A 26,478-nucleotide genomic window follows, 5' to 3' on the forward strand; every position below is an offset into this window, starting at 1 on the left:
AGCACTCTAGTCTTCCATATTTCCCCCCTTGCAATGCCTCATATAGTATCAGAATGCCACATGGAGCATTGTGTGGGGGGGGGGCACATTGCCGATAAGAGAGACCTACCAGAGACCGCCTGGCCAAGGGCCCCCTCAAACCTGGAATTGGCCCTGTCAATTGGAGGAGACTTTTCTGGCTCCTCCCTTCCTCCTCTCCCGCTCTTCACTTTCCATTCCCTCATCCTCCCATGTTTTGGGCTGGCCACGGGAAGAAGGAACAGAATCTCCCACTGCCAGGCTCTCTGAGCAGCAGATGGGCCATGTAGGACTGCCCTCATCACAGCTTGAATGGGTGAGGGAAGAATGGCAGTTCAGTCCCCAAATAGCAGAGCAAAACCAGTTTGGCGAGAAAGCAGCAAAGCAAGAGGTCTGGAGACAGTTCTTTAGTATTGAAGAACTACAAGGATGTTGTGTTGCTCTTTTTTTCATGAAGAAAAGCAGGCCATGTTGCCTTTGCTCTTATACACAGGGGCGTATCTAGGGTGGGGCAGGCAGGGCACGTGCCCCGGGTGCCACTTGAAGGGGGGCTCAATTTCTTAAAATTAATTTTAAAAAAAAAAAAAAAAAAGGCTGCCAAAAACAAAATGGCTGCCACACATGCTCGAATGGCCTCTGTGAGGCCCTAGGCCACACCAGGCCTCACAGAGGCCATTTGAGCATTCGTGGTGGCCATTTTGTTTTCAGCTGCAATTTTTTGGGGAAAAAATTATTTTAAAAAATGGCCACTGCACATGCTTAAATGGTCCCTGTGAGGCCCTAGAGGCCAGCAGGGGGAGGTGGAACCTTTGCAGACCCCCACCAGCCTTTAGGAAGCCCCCCCCCAAGGGGCTACAGGTAATATTTTATATATATATATATATATATATATATATATATATATATATGTATGTATGTATGTATGTCACTGTACACATATTCAGATATGTGACTTGTATGTGACCTTCAGACTTGTATTTTTCCGCTGATATTATGGTAAAGTTATCTGAAAGATGGGTGTCAGATGTTTGGACAGGGGGCGCAATTTCAATGCTTGCCCTAGGCGCTATTTTCCCTAGATACGCCTCTGCTTATACAGCATGCACACTTGTATTCAGTGCTGGAGGGACTATTTTTAGACCTTTTACCAAATCCAACTTTTCAGCCTGACATATCATTTTGGCATCTCAATGGCCTAATTGAAGATTAGGATGCCTGATCCTTTGTGTGTGCATTCCTTCACAGTTTTGGCCTTTTCAGTCACACATTCTACTTCAAACAATCCATTCTCTTGTAAAACTGCTTTCATAAGCAATTCCTGTTTATGAGTAATGAAACAGTGCCTGCCTTTAAATTTTACTTCATAGCCCCTTTCTGTAGCATATTTTACAGACATCAAACTTGTTTCTAAGGTAGGCACATACAAAGCTTCTCAATTGTTAATTCAATGGTTTCTCCTTTCTCCAGTTTGCAGAGCAACTGTGCAGATCCTTTCACTTCTGCATACATCAGTTTTCCATCTGCCAAATATATAGGGATTTTACAACTTGTATCTAGGTTTATAAATCTCTCCCTTTCTCTAATCAGGTTGCTTGTAGCACCTGAGTCAATGCAAATGCCACTGCTGAATTTCTCAGCCTTTGCTTCCCAAACTTTATTTGTTCTTGCAAGGTATATCTTTTTTATTTGCTTTAGACCCCGATTGCTTGTAAGTTTTGTAAGTTTACTCTGTGTTCCCAGATGACTCACTCTCTTTGCAACTTTGTTTTGCTTGCCTTTTGTCTGCAAACTCTTTATTCTTGGGACACTTATTCTGCAAGTGTTTGGGGCTCCCACAAATAAAGCATTTCTTATTTCTTTGCAAGATCTAAATGCATTTTCGTCACTTTCCTTTGGTTGCCTATCATCCCTTCTGCGAAAATCAAAGTCCTCTAGATGGTTAATTACAAATTTTAAGTCTGCATCCTCCTTGACTTCCAAGGCACTAGTCACACTATCAAAGTAATGTGGCAAACTATTGAACAGCAATCCTATCAAAACTTCCTGAGCTTGCAGTTGCCTTGATATTTCTAACATTTTCTTTATGTGCTTGAACAGGCTTGCTCCTTCTCTAAGTCTTTTATTGCTTAGTTTTCTTACTAGATGCACTTTGGAAACCACAGACTTCTTTTTATATAATCCCTTCAGAGTTCCGCACATATTCTTTGAATTTTCTTTGTCTCTTAGATGCACTGATTGGGTCACTCATTGCCAAGCAAATCATTCCTGATGCCTTTTCATCTGCTGTGTCCCATTCTTTCTGCTCCTTTCCTGCATCTGCTGGACGCTGGGTGTGCAGAACATTGCCAAGTCCATAGCTCTTGAGGCGCATCTCCATCTTGAAAGACCAAAGTTCATACTCAGGACCTTGCAATTTTTCAATCATCTGGAATCCTTGTGCTGTCTCCATTGTCAAGCTTTTCTGTTTTGCCTTGCATTCTATTTAACTCTCTAGGCTTTTCTCTTTTATTTACTAACTTCTGGGCCGATAACCCTTTGTAGGGGAAGAATTCTATCTATCTATCTATCTATCTATCTATCTATCTATCTATCTATCTATCCATCTATCTAACATATTTTTATACCCTCCAAAACTTTCATCTCTGGGTGGTTTACAATTAAAATAATTTAAAACATTAAATCAATTAAACAATTAAAATCATTTAAACATTAAACTCATTAAAATTAAAATCATTTAAAACCAACATTAAAAATTCAAACCATAAATCTAATTAAAAGCTTAGGTGAATAAATGTGTCTTCAGTGCCTTTGTAAAAGTTGCCAGAGATGGGGAGGCTCTTATTTCAACAGGGAGTGCATTCCAAAATCCAGTGGCAGCAACGGAGGCCCGTTCCCGAGTAGCTGCCAAACGGGTTGGCGGCAACCACAGATGAACCTCTCCAGATGATTTTAACAGGCGGTGGGCCTCATAGTGAAGATGTTCTCTTAAATACCCAGGGCCTTAGCTGTTTAGAACTTTATAGGTAATAACCAGCACCTTATATTCTGCCCAGAAATGTATCGGCAGCCAGTGTAGTTCTTTCAACACAGGAGTAATATGGTCTCTCCTAGATCACCCAGAGACCAACCTGGCCACCGCATTCTGGACCAACTGCAGTTTCTGAACTACATACAAAGGCAGCCCCGCATAGAGCACATTGCAGTATCCAGCCAAGAGGATACCAGCATATGTACCACTGTTCTGAGGCCATTCTGAGTACCCAGAATGTTGGGGGGCAATATGCTAAAATCATTGTAAACCGCTTAAAGAGCTCCGGCTATAGAGCGGTATATAAATGTAAGTGCTATTGCTATTGCTATTGCTATTCATCTTAAGAAATGTACGCAGCTGGTATATCAGCCAAAGCTGATAGAAAGCACCTCTGGCCACCACCTCAACCAGGGAGAGATTCGGGTCCAGAAGCACCCCCAGACTGCATACCTGTTCCTTCAGTGGGAGTGTGACCCCATCCAGAACTGGCAGATCAAAATTGTCTCCCAAGTTCTGACCTCGCACAATAAGTACCTCCATTTTATCTGGATTCAGCCTGTTTGTTACCCCTCATCAAGCCCATTACTGCCTCTAGGTAGGCATTTAGGGAGGTTTTGCCTTCTTCTGATGATGTTGACATGGAGAAATAGATTTCAGTTTCATCAGCATATTGATAACACCTTACACCAAATCCCGTGATGATCTCTCCCAGCAGTTTCATGTAGATGTTAAACAACGTCAGAGATAATATGGAGCCCTGAGGGTCACCATATGAAAGTTCAGATTTTGAAGAACAACAGTCTCCAAGCAACTCCATCTGGAATCTGCCCGTGAGGTAGGGGTGAAGCATCTCCTCAGACATCCCAGAAGGATACTATGGTCAATAGTATAGAAGGCCGCCGAGAGATCCAAAAGGACCAACAGAGTCACACTCCCTCTGTCAATTCCCGATAGATCATCCATCAGGCCGACCAAGGCAGATAATCAGTTTCCTCCAAGACCACCTGGAGCTGGCAAGCCACCACCTTCCCAATCACCTTGCCCAGCCATGGAAGGTTGGAGACAGGCCTGTAGTTGCTTACCTCTGAGGTTTCCAAGGTAGGCTTCTTCAGAAGCAATCTAATGATTGCCTCCTTAAGACTAGGAGGCATCCTGCCCTCCCTCAGAGAAGAATTTATAATCTCTACCAAGCCCTCTACAACAGCCTCCCTGACAGATAGTATAAGCCATGTCGGGCAAGGATCAAGAGGACAGGTGGTAGGCCACACCATTCTGAGCAACTTGCCCACATCCTCAGGAGTCACGCACTGAAACTGCTCCAGGGTCATCACATAAGAAGAGCTGCTGGACACTTCGGCATCAGACTCTGTAACAATTGTGGAGTTTGAAACTAAGTCGGCCCAAATACAAGAGTTTTTGTCTACAAAGAACTCATTAAAAATGTCACAGTGGGTAATTGTTGGTTCCAAGTACTGATTCAAGGGGGAAGGGGCACACATTAACCCCCTCAGAACCCTGAACAACTCTGCCAGACATAAACTTGCAGATGCAATACTGGACGAAAAGAATTGCTTCTTTGCCGCACATATAGCCTGAGCATAGATCTTCAAATGCGCATTATGTAGTAACCTGTCGGATTCGAGTTGAGTCTTTCTCTGCTTGCACTCAGAATGGCAGTTCAGTCCTCAAATAGCAAAGCAAAAGCAGTTTGTTGAGAAAGAAGCAAAGCAAGAGGTCTTGAGACAGTTCTTTAGTATTGAAGAACTATAAGGATTTATTTAAAGAAAGGGTTACAGACAAATGTGAAAAGGTCTGCAGCTTAATTCCAGCTGTAGCTCATGGCTGAAGAGAGAGACCAAAACAAACAGCCATCTCTGGAGAGACAAAATTGAGACTAACACTGGAAGAACAAAGAGGGGAGGAGTCCAACACTTTTATCCATGCCCCTAAAACCCCCCAGTGGTCACTAAGAGAGATTGCAGCTGAGAGCTGGTGCTACCAGGGTCCTAGCTCCAACAGAATGTAGGCGTGGGGAGTGAGCAAGAGGGGAGAGAGGCCGGCCTTCACACACTCCTTCCTCCAAATGTCTTCCCTTGTGCAAGTGAGTGACAGGACAGACACCACCTAAACATGGCCCCTGATCTTAAAGGGAGAAACCTGGCCTATCTTGAGCTGCCTGGACATCCAGGATACCCAGTGTGACTTGGAGGGGGAAATCTGACAAATGGTTCAAAAGATACACTCCAGGGTTATGCGGGGAGCAAGCAGAAGTGGCCAGGTGCCCCGATTCTCACTCCTGCCCCGCTCCTCTTCAGCTCTGATAAGCCTGCTCTTCTCTCAGAAGGAGGACTATCCACCTCTCTGGGTCAAAAAGGAACACTGTTTATCTGCTGAGGCTAATTCAAACTGATTTTTACTATGATCCTCATAACTCAAGAGGAGTAGGCCCCAGGAGCTGAACACATCAACGATCAGACACCATTCTCCTGCCGACTAGAGGAGATGGATCGCTGAAGGCATTTCTGTACAGCCGGGCTCTCTGTCCTTTCAGTAAGCACAGCTCTGCTTCAGTTTTGCTCTGGGAAGCAGACACGGGCAAATCTGTAATCATCCAAGAAGAAGGGACACTGTGCCCTCTAATCGGTGCATGATGAAGCCTCTCTGAGTGAGTGAGTGAGAGGCTTGTGGCAGGTGATAAAATCTAGCTGGAGGAGGATGGATGGATAGAAAGATATGAGGCGGGGGAGAGGAAGCTAGGGAGGTGTCTACAGAGAAAGAGGGAAGTTGCTCTCACAAGTGTTTTCACTAACAGCACTTTCTGTCTGCGATGTGTGTGTTGTTGTTTAAGCACACAGGGTTGTGTTTGGTGTGCCACAGTACACACACACACACACACACAAATCAGCATTTTTAATAGGAATGTGGCTCTTTACTTGGGAATGATCCGGTGCGTGTACACAAGCCTATTCAGTGGATAGACACTGTCTGGGGGACTTGCCAGATAATTATGCTGGTCACATAGTCTAGTGCCCGTAGTGCAAGCCCTCATGGGAGGATATTTTTCTGACCAGGCAAATACAATCCAGCACAACATAACTGTACACTAATATATGTTAAGAATCCTATCCTAAACCATCTTTTGATCCCCACAATTGCCCTATTTCTCTTCTTTCATCTTCAAACTACTTGAACAACATCTATGTCCCATTCCTCAGTTTTCTTTCCAGTTCATTTTAACCTTTCCCTGGCTGCTTTTTAACATTCTGCAGAAGACTGCTTCATATGACATCTTTGATAATCTTCTATATTCTTGACCACTCTTGACCTTGACCCAGTGACCTCCATTTTGATGTTACATCTTTATCAAATGGAGAAAAGTCTTCAAAAAGTGACACTGGTCCAAATGCCCCCAAATCCAATCCTAATATGTACAGCCACCTGTTACTTCTAGAAAATTCACTAAGAAAACCAAGTTCTTATAACATTCTAATTAGGTACCTTAATAAGATTTTGGAGCATTTGGACCAGTGTTGTCACTTTTTGAAGACCATTCTCCACTTGAAAAAGACTTAACATCGAAACGGAGGTCATTGGGTCACTGTTTTGGATGTGTGGATTTGTTTGTAATATTACTCTCCATGCAATGGACTTCACCAGTCCTCTAATGCAACATATTTAGTTTCATTTATGTGATTTCCAATTGTTATCTTTTGTCTTATCTTAGATTGAGTATTTTTATAAAATTATACTGGATCAAGTTGTTGCATGCTCTTTATTGTATGGTTAGAGCACTAACTAACCATAGGCACTGATGTAGAATCATAGTATGGTCGGGATCTTATCGTTTCTTGTTTGCTTGATGTAAGAGATCCCAGTATGCAATATTTGTCTTTTTATACTGAGTCAGACCATTGGCCCATCTAGCTCAAGTGCTGTCTACACTGACTGGCTGAAGGAAGGAATCTCTTTTCTAGCCCTACCTGGAGGCTTTATAGACAGGGCTTCTACACTGAATCTCCCTCGGAAGGGTGTGTGTGCGTTCACACACCAGCCAAACTTACCCCGAGTCCCTTCGAGATCCTTGGACCCACTCCACATACAAGTTGGGCTTTGTCTTACAAATTCTAGCTTATCTCAAGGTATTTCCGGGTTATTAAAATGCTGGTTTTAAGCTACATTTTCTGAAAATGGTTGGAGCAAACAGGGAGAGGCACTGACACAGAATCATTAGTATGATAAGAGGGATACTCTCTTTACAAATGCAGATGTAGCTCTTTAGTAATCTCCCCCTGCCATTGGCTAGAAGGAAAACACAGAGGCATGCCATGTGAACTAGCATCAAAACAAAACCCAAGAGCAGAGGGGAGGGGCTGCTTCCCTCAATGCCACGAGTGTGATTCGAAGTGGCTCCGCTCAACATTTACCCTGCAGCATGAAGCCAGGTGCGAATAACTCCCTGGAAATACCATCAGGGATTGAAACTGGGGCCTTCTGCATTCCCAGAAGCTGCACTACCACTGAGCTACAGCCCCATCCTGCTAATGGTGATGATCAGTGTATGACTGTGACAATGCCCCCAGTACCCCATGAAGGTGCCGGATGCATGTGAGTCCCTGACAGGATTCTGTGGGTCAGATGCACCTTTCAGCCATGGCCTGCTGAAGCCACCCGGGCAGAAAAGGCAGAGGAAGATAGGGACATACAGAAGAGCGAAGGACAGGCAAAAAAGACAAATGGAGAGGTTGGGTGGTATTAGGCTGCATGCATACTGTCAAAGGCAGACAATGGGAAGAGGCAATTATTTGGCTGGTCTCCGTGCCATAGGAGCACTTTAGCACACTGCCATTACCACCAGCTACAAAGCTACAATGTCCACCCTCCCTTGGAGGGGTGTGTGTATGTGTGTGTGTGTGTGTGTGTGTGTGTGCATGCGCACGTACGCACACATTTCACCTGATCGCAAACCAATTATCCCAGGAAACTTGACCCCGCAAGGGATGAAATACTTTAAGCTGCATCCTGGGTTTTTTCCCTCAGCAATAAAGATGAGTTAACGGCTTTTCTTGGCCCAAAGAGCAGGTGTATAAATTACAGCCACCGAAACCTTAGGTTAAGCAAAGACAACTTGATATGGAGCCAGGCTCCCAGCCTCTTCCCTGGGGAGTGAGACTGCCAGGCCACTGCAAGGAGAAAGGAGGGGTGTGTGTGTGTAAAGTTAATGGGAGCTGTGCTTGGAGGAATAGTGTGTGTGTGTGTGTTGGGAGAGCATGTTTACTCACTCTCCCTTGAACCTGTGCTGGCATGTGCGTGCATGTCTTTAGGGAGAATATATTGCTCATGAATGAAGGTGAACGGTGTTAGGCACTTTCATAGAGGCCACTCAAAGGCAAAAGCCTAATTTCTGTTAGCTCTGGGAAACCTGAATTCAAGCCTCACTTTGTGTCATGGATCTGGTGTGGAGTCTGGGGCCAGTTCTTAGTTTCCCCACCAGTAAAATAGGGTCAATTTTCATTTATTTACTCATTTTCACATGTATATCCCACTCTTCTTCCAAGGAGCCCAGAGCAGTGTACATGGTTATATTTGTCCTCACAACAACCCTGTGAGGTAGGTTAGGCTGAGAGATAAGTGACTGGTCTAGAATTACCCAGTGAGTGTCATGGCTGAAAGCGGGGGTGGGGGGTGGGCGTGAACCTGAGTCTCCTCAGTCCCAGGCCAACACTCTAACCACTACACCATGCTTTCTCTCAGTAGCAACCTATCTCCCACAATGGAGCCAAACACAATGAAAATTGCGAAACACTTTACAAATGGACAGTGATATGTAAGTGACACATTCAGAAGAAATTCCGTGCAAGCTTATTGGTTTTTATTGTCTACTTATTTAAATGGGACTCCTTAGTCCATGTGCATAGGATTGCAACCATTCCCTTCTTTTCCCAAACACAGAGAGCATCACACTTAGTGACATTTTCACAGACACATCCCACATACATTCCCCACCCCACCTCACCCTTCTGCTTTCTAGAGAGCAGGCACACATTCCCTCTAGGTTGGAAAAAGTCAGCCTAGCCTTTGCTCATATCTGGTTTCACATACAGGCAGACAAGGCAGAGTGGTGTCACGATCCAAGGGATGCCAGATATGTTGGAAGCCATCCATATCTTTGCTCTTGTCATGCTCCTGGCTTGGTCAGCTCCCTGTGCAAAGTGAACATGCTTCCCAAGTTCCCCGCAAACCCTCTGTCATGTCACTGAAAGCGCTGAGGTGCCCTCTCACTCTGTACCTGGGCATCTTATTAGTCCCGATCCTATGGTGCAGCAGGGAAACAACCTGCCTAGAGAGCAGGAGGCTGTGGGTTCAAATCCCCACTGGTGCGTTTCCCAGAATATGGGAAACACCTATATCGGGCAGCAGCGATACAGGAAGGTGCTGAAAGGCAACATCTCATGCTGCACGGGAGATGGCAATGGTCAACCCCTCCTGCATTCTACCAACAAAACCACATAGCTCTGTGGTTGCCAGGAGTCGACACCAACTCAGTGGCACAACCTACCTACCTACCCAGGGCAACATGAATAACTTTGAATAACCTTGAGTAAACCCTGGTAACATTCTCATGAACAACCAGTTTGGGGTTTCTTTCTACTTTTATTTTGGTAACTGAGGAAGGGAATTCCTCTCTCCCAAGAAGTTCCTAGCCTAATATACCCACCCTCTCAGGGCTAGCTGCCTGTTTTGCTTCTTACCAGCTGACATACTAAATTGCACACCAGCTGACATACTGGACTAAAGCATACAGAGAGCCATCTAAAAGATTACTAAATTTCCACAGGACTTTCTCTAGTAAAATTAGTCATGATGTCAGCTGGTATGTTTAAAAATAAAAACAATATATGAAGCTGCCTCCCGTATTGAGTCAGACCATTGTTCCATCTAGCTCAGGATCGTCTACACTGGCTGGCAGCATCTCTCTAAGGTTTAGACACAGGTGGACTGCCTAAGGATGCCAGGGATTTAAACTAGGACCTTCTGCATGTACAACATGTGGTCTGTCACTGAGCTACGACCCTTCAACAGCAGGATGGAACCTTAACAACTGGCTTTTACTGAGGGAGGGAGAGATTTCCCACCTAATACACTAAATATTTTGGGTTGGCGTGGTGTTGGGGCAGAGGGAGCCATTTCTTTTATCACTCTTTGGGGCATAGTACACACACTACACACAAACACCCCTTTATGCGACCACAGCATCAGCCCCTAATGTGGAAGGAGGGTGCATATCCGCTTCCTCCTTCATACAGGCGCACACATCTCTTCCGAACTCTGCTGCACAAGCAAGCCTGGATACTGTCTCCCCCCACAACTCCCCCCCCCAACATGCTCCCGAGACTGCAGAGGGAAGAAGCTCCAAGGCGCTGGCCCATAAAAATGCAGATCGGGCCCGGAGATGAAATAGCACGCGGGTGTATAAATCGCTCGCTGGCAAGCCACAAGATGGATCAGCCCCATTGAAATTCCGCTGCAGTGATAATTAAAGTGTGCAGGGCCTGGTGCTAAATTACGGTCTTGCAGGGCTGGTGCGGTGGACGGTGCACCTCGACTCGGGGCCCAGCAAATTGCTCCCCGGGCCGGCAGTGGCATTTTATCGCCCACCTGGGTGTGCCTGCCTTGCTGAGGAGCTGGTTCCCTCCTCGGAGACACTAAAACTGCCGGCGTGATTTACAGCACCCTTCTCTCCAAGCCGATTACAGGCAGGATTTGGTTGGGACTGGGAGGGTGGCGGGGAGGACAGAGTGCTGGGACAAAAGAGGGCACAAATACAAGCAGTCAGACAAAGAGTCCCAACCATGCTCCTGATTTATAGCCACTATCACAGGAACAGGAAGCCGGCTTGCCGGCCGCCCCAGCCTTGTGCTGGCTTCTAAGCCATCCTCGGTGTCCTGCTCCCCCTTTCCCTCAGTGGCGGGAAGCTCACAGCAGCTTTTGAAGGGTCTGGCTCCTTTGGAGAAGAGAGCACTGGCGACTCAGTGTGCAAAACTCTGTTTACTGATCAAGAAAGCATTGTGGGGGTCGCAGGAGCCAGCACACGGGGAAATAACAGATAAGGAAAGCATTGTGGGGGTCACAGGACCCAGCACGCACCACAGGCAGTGTTCGCCCCAGAGCAGTCATCTTCTACATCCCTCCCCACCACAAAAACCCACCAAGCCCTGAGGACACCAGTAGGTTTGCCAGTCCTCCAAAACTGGCATGGAGCCTCCAAGAATCAGCATCCGTCTCCAGATAACTACTGAAAGCAACCCTGGCTATTTTGATGGCTTCATATTGTGAAAAATACTGGGGAAAGGAACACCAGGAATTGGGAACTGGCAACCGGACACAGCAGGCAGCCACTTAGTATCTCAAGCTTCCTTTCTAGCGACATAGAGTTAGAAGAAAGAAAACACACACTTCCCTGCCTCCCCCCACCCCCAATAGTCTCACTTATACGTTTTCCGCTCCTCAAACACTCAAGAGTCAAACGGTTGAAAAATAAGCCTCTCTTGCTTCCTATTGCAACAGAACCCTCTCCAGGATATGTTGCTGCTCCAAGGATCCCCCCCCTCCAATTTGGTTTCCAGCATTTCCCTCCTCCTGTCTTTGGGAATGATGGGAGGGGAGGTGCCTCTATTGCAGTTCTTTGCAAGCTGAAAATATTGTGTGTACACACACACACAAGGAATGATAAAGAAGCATCTCCCCCTGGGCATTTTCCCATGGGCAAGGCCTGCCCTACTATGTAGTAGGCTACTTGTGGGCCAATTTTCAGGGGTGGCACTCAGTATCCCCACCCCCACATGGATGGCTTGCAGAGGACGGAAGGCAAGGCATGCCACACTGCTTTTCCTCTTCTGTTCCAAACAGAACAGGAAGACAGGAAGAGGGAAAGGTTGGAAAGAGAAAGGGGAAGGAAGTATTTGGTGCTTCACTTCAAGCAGTACAGTGCCATGGGCCAACCCTGTCCATTGGATGTGGGAAGACTGCCACGTTGGGGAAGGAGAGCTGGTCTTGTGGTGGCAAGCATGAATTGTCCGCTTGCTAAGCAGGGCCCACCCTGGTTTGCATTTGAATGGGAGACTACATGTGCACACTGTAAGTAAGATATTCCCCTCAGGGGATGGGGTGCTCTAGAAAGAGCATCCTGCTCGCTTGCATACAGAAGGTTGCAAGTTCCCTCCCTGGCATCTCCAGATAGGGCTGAGACTCCTGCCTGAAACCTTGGAGAAGTTGCTACCAGTCTGTGTAGACAATACTAAGCTAGATGGCCCAATGGTCTGACTCGATAAAAGGCAGCTTCTTAGGTTCCTATGTCCCTAACAAATCTTGAGAGGCAGCAATTTTTGAGCACAAGGTACCCCCCTCTGGCTGCTTTCCAGACTAGACCCTGCAACGGGGTCACATCGTATCTCGGAAGTGTGCTTCCACACTTCCTGTGTTGTGACACCGCAGTCCCTATACTGACAGCAAGGTGCCGTTCAGATTTCCAATGCCTTGTTTCAAATTTAATCACTGTGACATAGTGCTATGACGTTGTATATCCGGCATAAGAAAGTTGCTGTTTTCTCAGGTTGTTAGGTTTCCGCAAGACTGCTCCCCCTGCTGTTTACGTTTCGAAGGTGATTTGCCTGAATGGGAACATTTTGCTGCTGTTGAGCAGCTAATCTGGAAAGCGCCCTGGTGTGGTAACACCAGAATTCAGCCATGGTTTAAGAACTAGATGAGATTACTAAACGGTAAAGGAACGGCCTTAGAATTAACACTGTAAATGCTTGAATGTTCTAGAGCAGGCTTCCCCAAACTGCACCACCCCCCAGATGTTGCTGAACTACAACTCCCAGCATCCCTAGACACAATTTTATGTGGCTGGGTATGCTGGGACTTGTAGTTCAGCAACATCTGGAGGGCCGCAGTTTGAGGAAGCCTGTTCTAGAGCAACCTAAGAGCCCTGCTGGATCGGGCCCAAGGTCTATCTTATCCAGCATCCTGTTTTCCACATTGGCCAATCAGATGCTTCTGGGAAGCCCACAAGCAGGAGATGGAAGGCATCCGCCTTCTCCCACAGTTGCTCTCCTACAACCAGTATTCAGAGGCATAGGGCTGAATCTGGAGGTAGCATCATGCTTAGAGGCCATTTGACAGGCGTGTCCTCTATGATTTTAGTTCAGTTTAACTTTCCACAGGAGCCATGTTTTCTCCAAGGAGTTCAGAGCAGCATAGTTTGCTTCCCCATCTTTTAATCCTCACAACAACCCAGTGAGGCAGGCTAGGATAAAACATAATGGCTGGCCCAAGGTCACTAGTTGAGCTTTAAGGCTGAGTGGGGTTTTGAACCCAGCACAACTTTTTTAGTCAGTCCACTACATCAGTCCAGCTCCTGCTTTGAGCAAGACTAGAAGGGCTGGCAATAATACAGGGGCAAAGGATTCTTTCCTTTCTCTTTCCTTCCATGAACAGCAAAAGAGCCTCTGGCCTTAATATGCAGCTATTTATGAACCAAGACACAAGCAACTGAGAGTGACTGACAACGGAGCTACATAACCAGGGGGAAGTTTTGTCAAAGCCCCTGCTGCTGCTACGATTATGGAGGGCGACAATGTGGAAGCGACCACCCACCCACCCACCCCCTTGGCAAAGAGCATGCGGCAGTGGGCTGGTGCGTGTGAGTGATCAGGATGCGACCTCGGCTGCGGCGAGCGGGCGGGGGTGGGTGGGTCTGGGTAAAGCCTCCCCGATCCAATCCGGCTGCTTTCCTGTTCACCAAGGAAAACTAAAGCAGGCGAGGGCCAGTGTCGCATTTAAGGTCACGTGTAGTTTGGTCGTGCGAACCAAGCGTAGAATAGACGGAGCTCGAATTCTGGTTTCTTGAAAGACAGAAGGTGGTATGTGAGGAGGAGGAATGTTGGAGACTGGGTTCTAGAGCGCCAGAAAGAATGCAAGCAGCATTCACTCTGGCACAGCAAACAGGGTTAGGCCGCCTGACTCCCAGCTCAAATCAGCCCCTGTTTAGGAGAACCTCGCTGATGGTGCCACGCCTGCTGCAAAGCTCTACAAGCTGCCAGCGGACCCGTCTTGGCGCTCAGCCGTAATCTGTGCTACACCCTCTCCCCCCCCCACCGCCTCTTTCCTTTTTTTTTTTTTTTTAAACGAGCAAACAACCTTTAAAGGCTGAAATCCGGGACGCGTTTACTACTTGGGAGCAACCCCACTGAAATCCGCCTTACTACTTCCAAGTAAACCATGATGGGCGGCCTGGGCTGCACGCCTACTCCAGCGCACACAGTTATCCTTAGGCGATGCCTGGACAATACCGCTCCCGGGGAAGACAAGGCGAGTCTTTCGCAGATATGTAGAAGACTCCGCTTCACGTGCAGTACCATCACCAACGCAGCAGGTGGCGCAATGGAGGAATGTTTCCGGATTAGCTTTTGGCGCCGCGGATTCTGTAGCTGCCGCGCTCTCTCTACTATAAAGCTTTTCCGGGCAGCTAGCGGACGTTGCGTCATACGTCCTTCCGCTGGCGCAGGCGCAAACGGTGGCCCTCCTCTCGCTGACTTCCCCTGAGCAGCAGGTAGGGTCGTGGAGTCCGGGCGGAGTGTCCTAGGAAGGCTCCTCCTCTGCTCGTTTCGAGCTTCGGTCTCCCCTTCTTGGCACTTTTCCTTTTCTCTCTCCTTCATGCATCCCGGTCTTCGGGAGCAATTAGCGGGGTCGACAGGGACATGCACCGTTTTGGCGGGGTTGGGGGCGGTGTCGGGGTCTAGAGTGGGCGTGGCTACCCTTGGGAACGCCCTTGGTCGGCGTGTGGGCGGGGCGCGGGGCTTAGCGTTCTTTTGGCGGCGGAGAAGGTTCGGATTCTACCGGTGCCTGCAAGCACGCTGAAATACCCTGGCTGATGATACATCTATTTATTAAGCTTTTATGCCGCCTCATCCAGGTGGCCCTAGGCAGTTCACCACCTGCATTCAGAAAAGCTGCACCCTAGGTTTTTAAGTATACGCATGCTATAGCATGTATGATATATCTTATTGCAAAGGTGAGGCCACCAACTAGGAGCACAGGAAGGGCCTCTGGAAAAGGTGGGTACCTTTTTCCTCTGGCTTCTGCAGCCATGAAAGCGTGAAGTACGCTGTATAGACTATGTAGGTCTATACATGCTGAATCAGACCAAGCCCATTAAGTCCAATATTGTTTCCAGCAGTGGTGAGCCATATGCTTCTTAAAAGCTCACTAGCAGGTTTTGAAAGTGACAAGCCTGTTTGACCCCAGCATACATTACTTGGAGGTATAGCCCCATCAGTATTACTTGTGCTTTTAGGCTGTGTTTGCAGCTGAGACAGTTTAGAGACTAGACTGTACTTGTTTAAAGAGATGGAACATGTCATGGGGCAATGCTACTTCTGGTGGTAGAGAGATGGAAACCTTAGTTGTACCAACATTTGTCTCCCATCTGCTGGGTGGATTGCATGATTCACATTCTGATGTTCAGCCAATTTGTGGATCTGTGGTAGTGCAAATGAAACCTGGCTAGTGGAGAATACCTTCTCAATTATACCATCTACGTGCTAGACTTGATTAGCAAGAATATGGACTGGTATTCTTGACCAGTGTTCTTCTGTAATTCTGTTTCCATGGGTCCTCAAATACCCAGCTGGAGCACCTTCCAGAAGTGATACAAAGACTCGTCTTTCTTTGACAAACAAAAGCTAAGACAAGCAAATTGTTTTTATTCCTACTGAAGGCTAAGTAGGATGCAACATCAAAAATAAAGTAAAAGCCTTACAAGTTCTTTAGACTGGAAATGATTCAAGTATCACTATCGGATTCAGAGGAGCCAGCATCATACTTTAGGGCACCCTGCTCAGGAAGAAAAGATATTGGGCAAGCACTTAAAGACTTGTCCAGCTGTGCTTGTTCTGTGAGTTTTTCTGCCCTGTTAGATGCTGGGTTGTGTCTCACTAGTGCACAGTCCTCTTAGTTTTCCATGATCATCTGAGCTACACAGTCACTTTCCTTTCATGGCTATTATTGTGCCTTGGCTTGTGTTGTGCTCTCTATATCAGCCGTGCTACAACCTCCTTAGTATGGTGGGTTTCTGTTGGCAGTAGGCAATAGTAGCTGTGGGCACTCTTTCTCCTGACATCATGGTATTTTGATTCTTTTCCAGCTGTTGAGTGTGGTCACCCCCAACACCCCTGAATATGTATACCTGTGCAAAGTTCGTCTCTGCTCCCACCCTTGTGAGTAACCAAGCTGCATCATATCTGGCTTTCAGTGCACTAGTCTTCAAATCACCAGTCCAAATGTTAGTTGCCCAGTACTGTAGGTTCAGAAAATGGTTAATTACATGACTGTCTCCAAACATGCAATACTGACTCTTGGCTTGTAATGTTAACAGCTTCTCAGACACTTTAGCTTCCATTTTTTTCTCACAAGAAACATACTTGTCATTATGATTGCATGAAAAGATGTTGGCAGCTTTTGCTTTAGGCCCCAGAAATCTGAATACATTGAACAGCTAAGGGCCAGTGGATAGGACTGGACTTAGGAACATAGGAAACTGCCATATACTGAGTCAGACCATTGGTCTATCTAGCTCAGTATTGTCCTCACAGACTGGCAGCAGCTTCTCCAAGTTTGCAGTGGGAAGCTCCCTCAGCCCTATCTTGGAGAAGCCAGGGAGGGAACTTGAAACCTTCGGCTCTTCCCAGAGTGGCTCCATCCCCTAAGGGGAATATCTTACAGTGCTCACACTTCTAGTCTCCCATTCATATGCAACCAGGGCAGACCCTGCTTAGCTATGGGGACAAGTCATGCTTGCTACCACAAGACCAGCTCTCCTCTCCATGAGAGAACTGAGCCCAGAGAGCACCAAAGAGTAATGCTGTTTCTTGTCTGAGGGAAACTTGGTGTAAAAATGGGGCCGGATGCACTGGCAAACCAAATCTTTTGCTAAACTAACCAATGAAGGTATGCTCAAGTTGTTGTGCTTCTAGCAGTTGTGGGCCATCAGAATCCTGCTAGAATGTGCTTGCAAGAAAGTCCATGCTGTCAGCGGGAATTGTCTTATCATTGTATTCCACTTGGATGCTTTCCTTCTGCAGGTGAACAGTTCCCGGCTGCTCTGCAGACCCATATCTGCCTCCGTGCTGAACAGACCTGAGGTCAGGACAGATGAGGTAAACTGGTGTGGCGTAACTTCTAGCCTCTGTATCTAAGGGAGAAGTATTCTTGGCGCTTTGGAACATATTGCTTGTGGTACAACCTCTGGGCACCTGAACATACTGCTTTTATATGCAGTAGCTCCTACTGCACGGAAAAGTAGATGAGAACTCCATTCTGGAATAGCTGGCTCTGCTTGACCTTTTGAATTAAGCATGCAGCAGCGTTCTTGGTAGTATGCCCTACTGATTTTTCTTAATTGTAATGAGACACTAGGGGCATTGTGATGCTACGAGGCTGTCTCTGTGAAAGCCATAGAATTAGGAGCCAACCCCTATGGCTGATGAACATTATCTGTTATAAAGGTAAAGTGTGCCATCGAGTTGATGTTGGCTCCTGGTGACCTCAGAGCCCTGTGGCTGTCTTTGTTGAATACAAGAGGGGTTTACCATTGCCATATACCACACCATATGAGATTATGCCTTTCAGCATCTTTCTATATTGCTGTTGCCCAATATAGGTATATATAGGTGTTTCCCATAGTCTGGGAAACATTCCAGCAGGAATTCGAACCGGCAACCTCTGGCTTGCTAATAAAGTCATTTCCCTGCTATGCCATTAGGTGCCCACATATGCATTATCACATTTTTGTGCTGCCTTTTCTTTCAGGAAGCTCAGGGTGGCTTCTATATGGTTATCTCATTCTTATTTTCACAAGAGCCATGTGGAATGAGTTAGGCCATATTTAAACTTGTGTCAGGAACTTTGGGGTTAGCAGTGAAAAATAATTGTTTACATAATTAGATTCTTAAGTCAGTGGTTTCTAGCTTCAGGGAACCCTTTTCATCTCAGCTTGTCTGTTGAGGAACCTTTTGCATGTTGCAGTTCACATGGAGTGCTGACCAGACCTGTTGGCTTTCACTGATGGTCTGTATGAACTGAGAGTGTACTCTAGAGCACACCCAAGGCTCCCCTGTGGCTGTAAGTTTTGAGAACTGGTTGACCGCATTAAGCAAGCTGTCCTCTTCAAGGGGCCTTGTCTGCCATTATGGATCTCCTAAGGGAGGCGCTCCTGATAAGCTTCCTGGGAACCCAGAATGCTGTTTGGACATTGTTGTATTAAGTCAAACTCTAGTAATGCATTGAACCACCCGGTGTGGAGGTGACAAGCATCAGCAGCAAAGACAACAGTTTACTTATTTGTTATATCTGGCCTCCTTCCAAATTAAATCAAATCATCTTTATTGCAGTCTTAGGCCACCATAAAATAAAGGCAAGAGAGTACATGCCACAGTAGAATAAAGGCAGTAGTAAACTTTAAAACAATTACACTGTAAAATTATAAAACTGTATGAAGTCTACAGTTGCAGGGTATAAGACCAAAGACTGATAAAAACCACGGCATCATTAAAATCTATTCTAACCAGTTACAAGCTATAGGCCTCCTTCCATGGTAGAGCGCAAGGCAGTCTATATGGGGCTCATATGTGGAGATGAGCAGATCTGCTTGGATTCAGCAAAGTGGTTGCATCCTGTGTCCTCAGACCATTCTCTTGGGCTGCTAATTACTGATAGTGCTCTGAAATGCTGATTTCAGCAAGAATGTGGCAAGAACTGACTTTTTCACCTTCTCTTCTCCCAGACCCGCTGTATCTCGGCTGCTCAGAATAAACTCTTGCCGATATTGCTCCGGGAGTTTCAGACGACTGCCATCTCCCGGGACATTGATACTGCTGCCAAGTTTATCGGTGCTGGTGCTGCTACTGTGGGTGTAGCTGGCTCTGGTGCTGGCATTGGGACCGTATTTGGCAGTCTCATCATTGGCTATGCCAGGTATGTGGGCCTGCTGAACACTGTTGCATGGATATCCACAGATCTGGGGAGAGCAATTAGTGGGTCAGAAGTAGATGTGCATCCTCTTGAGGTAAACCAGTGTTGCAGCAGGCTTAGCTAATGTGCTGACCCTGCCTGATGGAAGTATGAAACTAAAGAAGGAGCAGCAACATTTACCAGATGTTGTAGGCAAGCAATAACTAGAGCACCCAACTTCTGGAAATGTACCTTGCAAGCAGTGGCACTTCAAAAGTCAAGACAGAAGACACCCTAGGCAGGCATCCCAATAGCCACTCACTTGGTTGTCTCTGGCCAGCAAGAATTGCCTCCAGACGGGCATTCTCAGAAAACTGGTTTTCTCCCCACTCCTCCTTTCAGACTGCATATGGCTGACATGCAGTGGCAGGCAAACCTCTGTGTTAGATATTTAGCCTGGAATTGCCATCCTTCATTTACATGCTTCCCAGAGAATCTAGGTGCCAACCTGTTGCAGTCCAGTATGTTCCCCTAAATATCCTTTTTTTCCCTTCACACCTGACTTGTGGGTTTTTTCCACATTACATTTCCAGAACCAGCCTGTTAAGGCAAAGGGCTCTTGAGGCTTTTCAATGTTTGTGCCTTTAATTAGTAGTTTCCTCCTCATGACTTCTGTTTCTAATTCCTTCCTGTTCAGCACAACCATGGCATTATTGATTGAATAGCCCCTTAATTCAGGTCTTGACCACTTTTCTTTGGATCTAGGAGCCAGCCCAAAAACATGGGAACCAGAAAATGGACACTTGAATAAATTACTGGACTTGGAGATGGACCCTATGGGAACGGTGGGGTAAAAGGGGCTGCTCAGGACAAAGATTTTATTTTTAAAAAATCTGCCTCTGAATAGCTTTTGTCTGGGCACCACAGTTAAATTTCTAGGCACTGCGACTCCCTGGGATTTATCAAGCCCTGCTTTAATTACTCAGTTCCTGTTCCCCCCACAGGGGCTTTAATGACTGTGTCCCTCTTACCACTGTTTTTCTCTGCAAAATAGTTCATTTTGCAAATAAAAGAATAATAAGAGGGAAGTGGGCATCAAAGCCCCTGCGAGGGAACAGGACCGCATAGAGCGTTGGAAGGAACCCTTGAGGCCTTCGAGTCCAGCCCCCTGTTCACTGCCGGAAACGGATGAGTAGCCCTCTGATGCTGTGTAGAATGGGAAGCAGTAATGGAGAGGAAGCTACTAACCGATATTTCACACACAGTTTGCTGAAAAGAACTTCAGAGTAAGCATTATACAGGGATTGTGGCCACTGGGACAGGCATTGCCAGGTAGTGCTATGCGAAACCACTCTCCTAATTGTAATGTGAATGTAAATCTAATGTAAAAATAATTCTGCTTCCAGCCTGTTGCAGAAAAGCACTGCTAAAAGGCCCTAGTAAGTTTGCTTATGGGCTAGTCAATCTTGTGGACAACAGCAAGGCTGGCTGATGGGATTATAGCAGCCAGCTAGGCCTTCTGCCTCTGCTTCTTCTGCCTCTTCTTAAACAGCACTCTGCTGGGAGGCACACCTCTGCAGTCCTGCTCCTTAAGATGCCCCACAACTGGGGAGGATGCTAAAGCTACATGGATGACTTCGATCAGCTGCTCTGTGTTCCCCTGACGGGGTGGTGTGTCTCTTTTCTTTTGCAGAAACCCCTCCCTGAAGCAGCAGCTCTTCTCCTATGCCATCCTGGGTTTTGCACTCTCTGAGGCCATGGGGCTGTTCTGTTTGATGGTGGCATTCCTCATTCTTTTTGCCATGTGAAGGAGCCGGATGTGCTGTGTGTCATGTGCTCCCCTTTCCTCCCCCTGTGTTTAGCCCAGTGTGTTTGCCGACCTGATTGTACTGTGGCAGGTAGGAGAAGCCTATCTGTTAACCAAATCCGTCCGGCTCGGGGGGGGGGGCAAGTAAATAAATACTGTATTGGTATAAACTTCCTGGTTTGTTTGTTTGGTTTTTTTGTTTGTTTGTTTGTTTGTTTTTTTGATGTATTCTTGGCAAGCAGCTGGACCCAAATACCTTCCCCGTCGCATTAACTCAATCAGTGCATATTTGATAAGTGGTGCTTGGACATCAGTTCCACCCTGTGGTACCAATCAGTTGGTAGAATCGTGGAATGTATCCATCTGATATTCAGTGCATACATAGATTGAATCCTAGCTTCCATTTTAACAAGCTTCTAGCCCTAAGGGTTGGGGGAGAAGACTTTTTAGAGGCATAAGGGGTTTTAAAGACAGAGGTCGGCAGAAATTTCCAAAGGCAATGAGAGCTTGGAAACTCTTTGGGTACTCGGTCTCACCTCTCATTTTTGCCTATTGTATTATCCCATACAATGGGTATTATATCTAGTGTTCCCTCTAAGGGGGATTCCCAGATGTTGACTACAACTCACATAATCCCCAAGCAAAAGCCATTGCAGCTGGGGATTTTGGGAGTTGTAGTCAACAAGACCTGGGAATCCCTGTTAGAGGGAACACTGATTTATTTATTTACTTAAAACATTTATACCCCACCCCTCCAGTGCATTACTGCTCAGGGCGGCTCGCAACATTTATAAAACAGTTACAATATATACTGATAGTATCCACTTCTGTGCTTATGCTAGTTTATTATTTTATTTACTACACTTTTATACTGCCTTTCTGCCTTGATAAAGGCACCCAAAGTGGTTTACAATATTACAAAGAGCAATAACAGATTAATGAAACATTGGACCGGGTCTCACGATCAGTGAGACCCGGTTTGGGGCAGTGAGCGGGAAGAGCGGGCTAAGCCTGCTCTCCCCGCTCACGAGCAGGCAGGGAGCCCTGGGCAGCTGGATCAGCTGCCCATCAGCTGCCATGCGCCCCCACAAGCCCCAGTATGCCCTGCGCATGCTGGGGAGACCCCCGAAGCCAGAAGGCCGGGGGTCTACTCATAAGTAGGCATGGTGCAAAGGCGCGCCGCGGCTATTCATGATCCTAAAAAGCAGGTTTGCTGGAGTGCTGGCTTCGCAAACCTGCTTTTTAGCAGCTGCGAGCCCGGTGGTTCTTACGATCAACAAAAATTGGGCTAGCCTCTGCTAGCCTGATTTTTGTTGATTGTGAGAATCGCCCCATTGTCTCAGACTGTTGGTCTTTTCAGGAGCTGAGGACAAGAGCTCCCTGGCCTGGGTGCATCCTTTCTTGCCTACTTTGGAGTGCCAAACCACTAGCCAAATCATACACATGTTTAGTCAGGTTTACTTCTACTGAATGAATGGGGCTTTATCTAGTAGCACTTGCATATCTGTTTCTGCCTCTGAACTTGCAAAATCTGGGTTTTGGGAAACTGATGTGGCCAGAACCAGTCCTTGAAGTCTTTCTCCCTCTTTTTAAAGGTCTCTGGTAGAAATCAAGAGGTGCAGACTGTTTGCATTCATCTTGAGGAAACTTATTGATGTTCCTCTCTTGTGCTGAGGAATCTCTAGCAATTTCCAGTTAAACAGATCTTAGATGGAAATGAACATGTGTAGATGATCAAAATGCCTATATCCTTTTTATTAGAAAGTATTAACTGGCCAGTAAAATATTAGAAATAGTTGACAATAGATGTATTGCTCCTTTGTAGTGCTGAAACAAAACATCTGCTGAAACACAGCGCTGTTCAACATAGAGTGCTGAAACAAAACTTGGAATGCAGTGACCTCTCAGTGCAGTCCTATTCATGTTTAAGGCAAAGTAAAAACCCGCTGAGATCAATAGGACTTTTAAGTGTGACTGTTGCTGCTTGTTCTAGTTCAGGAGTTCTCAAACATCTTGTTTTTGTTGGAGCATTTTGGCAGAGCGGCAGCTGAACAGATGTGTCCCATGAGCATGCAGCTGTTGAGCAGCACCCACTGAAGATTGCCCCTCCCTTATTTGCACTCAAAGCAGGTGAGGAAGACATGGATCGTGCCTGTTTGGCTGGACACACTGGGGCACTGGGGCTGAGAGGCAGCTGAAAGGGCACAGTCCATGTGTCCTTTCCCTGCTTTGGAGATAAGGGAAGCCAAGGTGCGCAATGTGCCTGGACTGGGCAGGGCAGAAACCTAGAACTCCCCTTCCCTGCTTTCAGAGCAGGGAAGGAAGGTGTGGAGCATGTCTGTTCGGCTGTCCCTCTCTCTGCTGAGTCATTCTGGGGCACTTGGGCTGAGCAGCAGTCAAAAGGACATCCTCTCCAGTTGTGGAGCACAGTGTTGCTTCTCTCATCTGGGCCCAGCCTAATTGCAGTGGCTATAAATCATGACCGGTGGAGTTGTGCACCCGTGAGACTTCTAGGTTTTGTGCCTAGGTCAGCCAGCGACCTCTCCTCCTCTACCCTGTGTCAAGGGGAGGAAAATGCAGAGAAGTTCTGGTGCTGCTCAGTGGGGGGAAGATGACGGAGTGAGCAAGCAGCATTTTTTGACTTCAACACTGGCACACTTGGATAGATCTTGAGAACTGTTCTAGGTTTTAGCTGGGAAGATTGGCCATGTTCTGCTGAGCTATTGTGCAAGCTGATGAACACCACCCCTTTTGCCTCCTAGGACTTAAGGTTGCATGGAATCACCTGGCTTCCACTACAACTATGAATATTTAAATACCAGTTTTCAACAAAAAATTCTTGCAGTAATTTATATTTAAAAAGAATAAGATGGTTTGCTGTCCCGAAAGGAGTCATAATCTAAAAAGAAATCTAAAGTAGACACCAACAACAAACACTGAAGATTGTGAACCCTTTGGGGACAGAGATTCATCTTATTAATTTATTATTTCTCTCTGTAAACCACCCTGAACCATTTTTTTGAAGGGTGGTATAGAAATTGAATGAATGAATGAATAAATAAATAAAAATAAAAGCTGTGCTGGGGTTGGATAGGGACAGTTACTCTCCCCCTGCTAAATAGAAGAAAATGCCACTTTTAAAAGAGCCTCTCTGCTCACTTAGCATGGCTTCTGTGCCTGCAACCTTCCTCGAGGCCAATTCTCTGTTTTAAATGCAGAAAAACTAAAGCTCAGAGAGCCTAAAAGACGTATGTAGGAAGGCACAGCAAGCTGTCAAAACAGCACAATCCAATTTGATGCTGGGCTGCACTGGTGTGCAATGTTGGTCATGTGGCAGTGTCCATCTGGGCTCCTGTCCATAACAAGAAACAAGCCTGGTCTCTTGTTTCCTGACACTTCCACAAGTCTGCAGTTCAACAGTTCCAACACAGCTGCCGTTTCGCAGAACTGGCTACACAGAACTGAACATAAGAATTGCCTGGATGGCTCAGACCAAGACTTGGCCTTGGGTTTCCTACTGCAACCAGCCAAATCCCTTGTGGGGGGACTCACAAGCAGGAAAGTGATGACCATCCCCTGTTCCTTGCCCTTATTACCTAGTTTTCAGATGCACAACTGGACATGAAGGTTCCATTTAAGGATTATTGGTATTGACCATTGATAAGACAAATTTATGGAGGATTGCGCTAATCCTCTTAAGCCATCTAAACTAGCATCCATCAATGCATCTTATAGTAGTGGATTCTTAAGTTTAGCTATGCATTATGCAAAGAAACGTTTCATCTGTCAGCTATGAAGTTGCTATCAGTGGGTGATTACAAGAGAGGAAGAAAACCAACAAGGCTCATAATCCAGAAGCCATCTCTTCTTCTTCCTCTCCCAAGGCTCTCCTGTTTTCTCATAGAAAATAGGATGCCTTCCATGGTAACAACTTCTAGGGAGAAGCCACATTGGTCTGTTCATAAAAATAATTTGGTAGTACCTGTTTAAAGACATACTGGAATTCACTAAAGTTTTTGTGGACTTCAGTCTACTTCATCAGATGTATGAAGTGGCTGAGCACTCCTCAGTTGCCTAGAGTGTGTGTTAGGAGGTGGGGTCGCTACGGGGTGGAAGAAGCATAGTAAGTGACCAAGCTAAAATATGAGAGAGAAGTACAGTGGCAACTTACAATATCAGTATTGGTAGATAAAGCACTAAATGCTAACTAAAGTATTGAGACAAATGGTGGTTCCCTATTAGAGACTGAATGGGTGGACTCGGACCTGTGAACAAGGAGGCATAATGCACATGCGTAACAACGATCGGGCAAGGGGAGACAGTTGTCTAGGGGCCCCACTGCCTGGAGGGGCCCCCCAGAGGCACCTCACGTGACTCCCCATTGCCCCCTGCCCAGCCCCAAGGCCCCTCAGCCACTTGATCTGTTCGCCGTCTCTCCAGCTTGTTCTCCTGGCCCACAATGGAAGCAGCAGACAAGCTGCAAAGAGCACCTTTTCTCCCGCCTCTCAGCTGATCGGTGGGTGGGCGGGGCTTCCACGGAGGCCTGTGTAGGCCGCAGTGAAGCCTGAACTCGAGTAGGGCCCAAGCCAGCCAGGGAGGAGGAGGCAGCCAGAGTGGCCACCACTGTTCTCTGCAGCAGAAGACCCCTTGCTGCCCTGCCGAATCCAGCCCAGCATTTGCTAGGTAGAATGTGAACTCCTTTTTGTGGTTGCCTTCCCCCCCACCGGATATATAGGGATCTGCTTGCCGTAGGGCTTTGATATGGGGGGTGGGACTGAGAAGTCTCTGAATATTTATTTTAAAACAGCTTGGAAAATTTGCTGGCTTAAAAAAAACTATCTAAAAAGTCCTATAAGTGGCTTGTTTCATGGCAGAAAATTACAAAAACTATTGGAACAAACAGTATTATATTTATTTTATTCATTTATAAATACACTTATGTTCAAGTTGTTTTGCAACCCAGAAGGTCTGAGTGAGAACTGTGAAGCATGTGTGGTGCTTTTATTTTATTTTTCTTCTGTGTGAACTGCTCCCCAATAACTCACAGGGACTTCAGGGTAAATCTGGCCATGTGAATGCAGCACCTCCATTCCAGAGGAGAGGTGTGTTAAAGGGCTTTAAAAGTCCCATGTGAAAAACCTCCTGGAATCAAACTTGACTGAATTTGTTCAAGAATTCTGAGAAAACAAACATAGGCTCACACTGCATGGTTGAAAGTCTCCTTTGCTAATCTGCAGCGAGGGGGCCATTTTAATAATATGTCTTTCTAGTTTGTTCTAGGCATTAAAAGTAGCACAGATGTATAGTACTCAATGTACAGGTGAAACTTGAAAAATTAGAATATCGTGCAAAAGTTCATTAATTTCAGTAATGCAAATTAAAAGGTGAAACTGATATATGAGATAAACGCATTACATGCAAAGCGAGATAAGTCAAGCCTTAATTTGTTATAATTGTGATGATCATGGCGTACAGCTCATGAGAACCCCAAATCCACAATCCCAGAAAATTAGAATATTACATGAAACCAATAAAACAAGGATTGCAAATAGAACAATATCGGACCTCTGAAAAGTATAAGCATGCATATGTATTCAGTACATGGTTTGGGCCC

At 46.3% G+C, this 26,478-nt stretch overlaps 1 protein-coding gene across 2 annotated transcripts; it reads left to right on the forward strand.

Moving 5' to 3' along the window:
• The first annotated feature begins 14,580 nt into the window (after positions 1–14,580).
• On the forward strand, positions 14,581–21,034 carry ATP5MC2 (ATP synthase membrane subunit c locus 2). 2 transcript variants are annotated; one of them, XM_053303521.1, is made up of 5 exons: positions 14,581–14,660; positions 16,254–16,326; positions 17,191–17,265; positions 18,891–19,081; positions 20,751–21,034. In XM_053303521.1, the coding sequence occupies exons 2-5, from the start codon at positions 16,288–16,290 to the stop codon at positions 20,863–20,865; spliced, it is 420 nt and encodes a 139-aa protein (XP_053159496.1). In that variant the 5' UTR covers positions 14,581–14,660; positions 16,254–16,287; the 3' UTR covers positions 20,866–21,034. The 2 variants fall into 2 exon arrangements, with proteins under 2 accessions (XP_053159496.1, XP_053159497.1); XM_053303522.1 differs by lacking the exon at positions 14,581–14,660 and adding an exon at positions 14,919–15,165.
• The last annotated feature ends 5,444 nt before the right edge of the window (positions 21,035–26,478 follow it).

The sequence above is a fragment of the Hemicordylus capensis genome, chromosome 2 (genome assembly GCF_027244095.1).
Source record: "Hemicordylus capensis ecotype Gifberg chromosome 2, rHemCap1.1.pri, whole genome shotgun sequence".
Taxonomy (NCBI): Eukaryota; Metazoa; Chordata; class Lepidosauria; order Squamata; family Cordylidae; genus Hemicordylus; species Hemicordylus capensis.

What these genes read in the sequence shown, in the direction of transcription:
- ATP5MC2 (XM_053303521.1), top strand. Translation starts at nt 16,288, where the DNA reads ATGTATACCTGTGCAAAGTTCGTCTCTGCTCCCACCCTT. An exon ending in CTGAGGTCAGGACAGATGAG is followed by an intron (nt 17,266 to 18,890) that starts GTAAACTGGTGT and finishes CTCTTCTCCCAG; the next exon opens with ACCCGCTGTATCTCGGCTGC. An exon ending in CTCATCATTGGCTATGCCAG is followed by an intron (nt 19,082 to 20,750) that starts GTATGTGGGCCT and finishes TTTCTTTTGCAG; the next exon opens with AAACCCCTCCCTGAAGCAGC.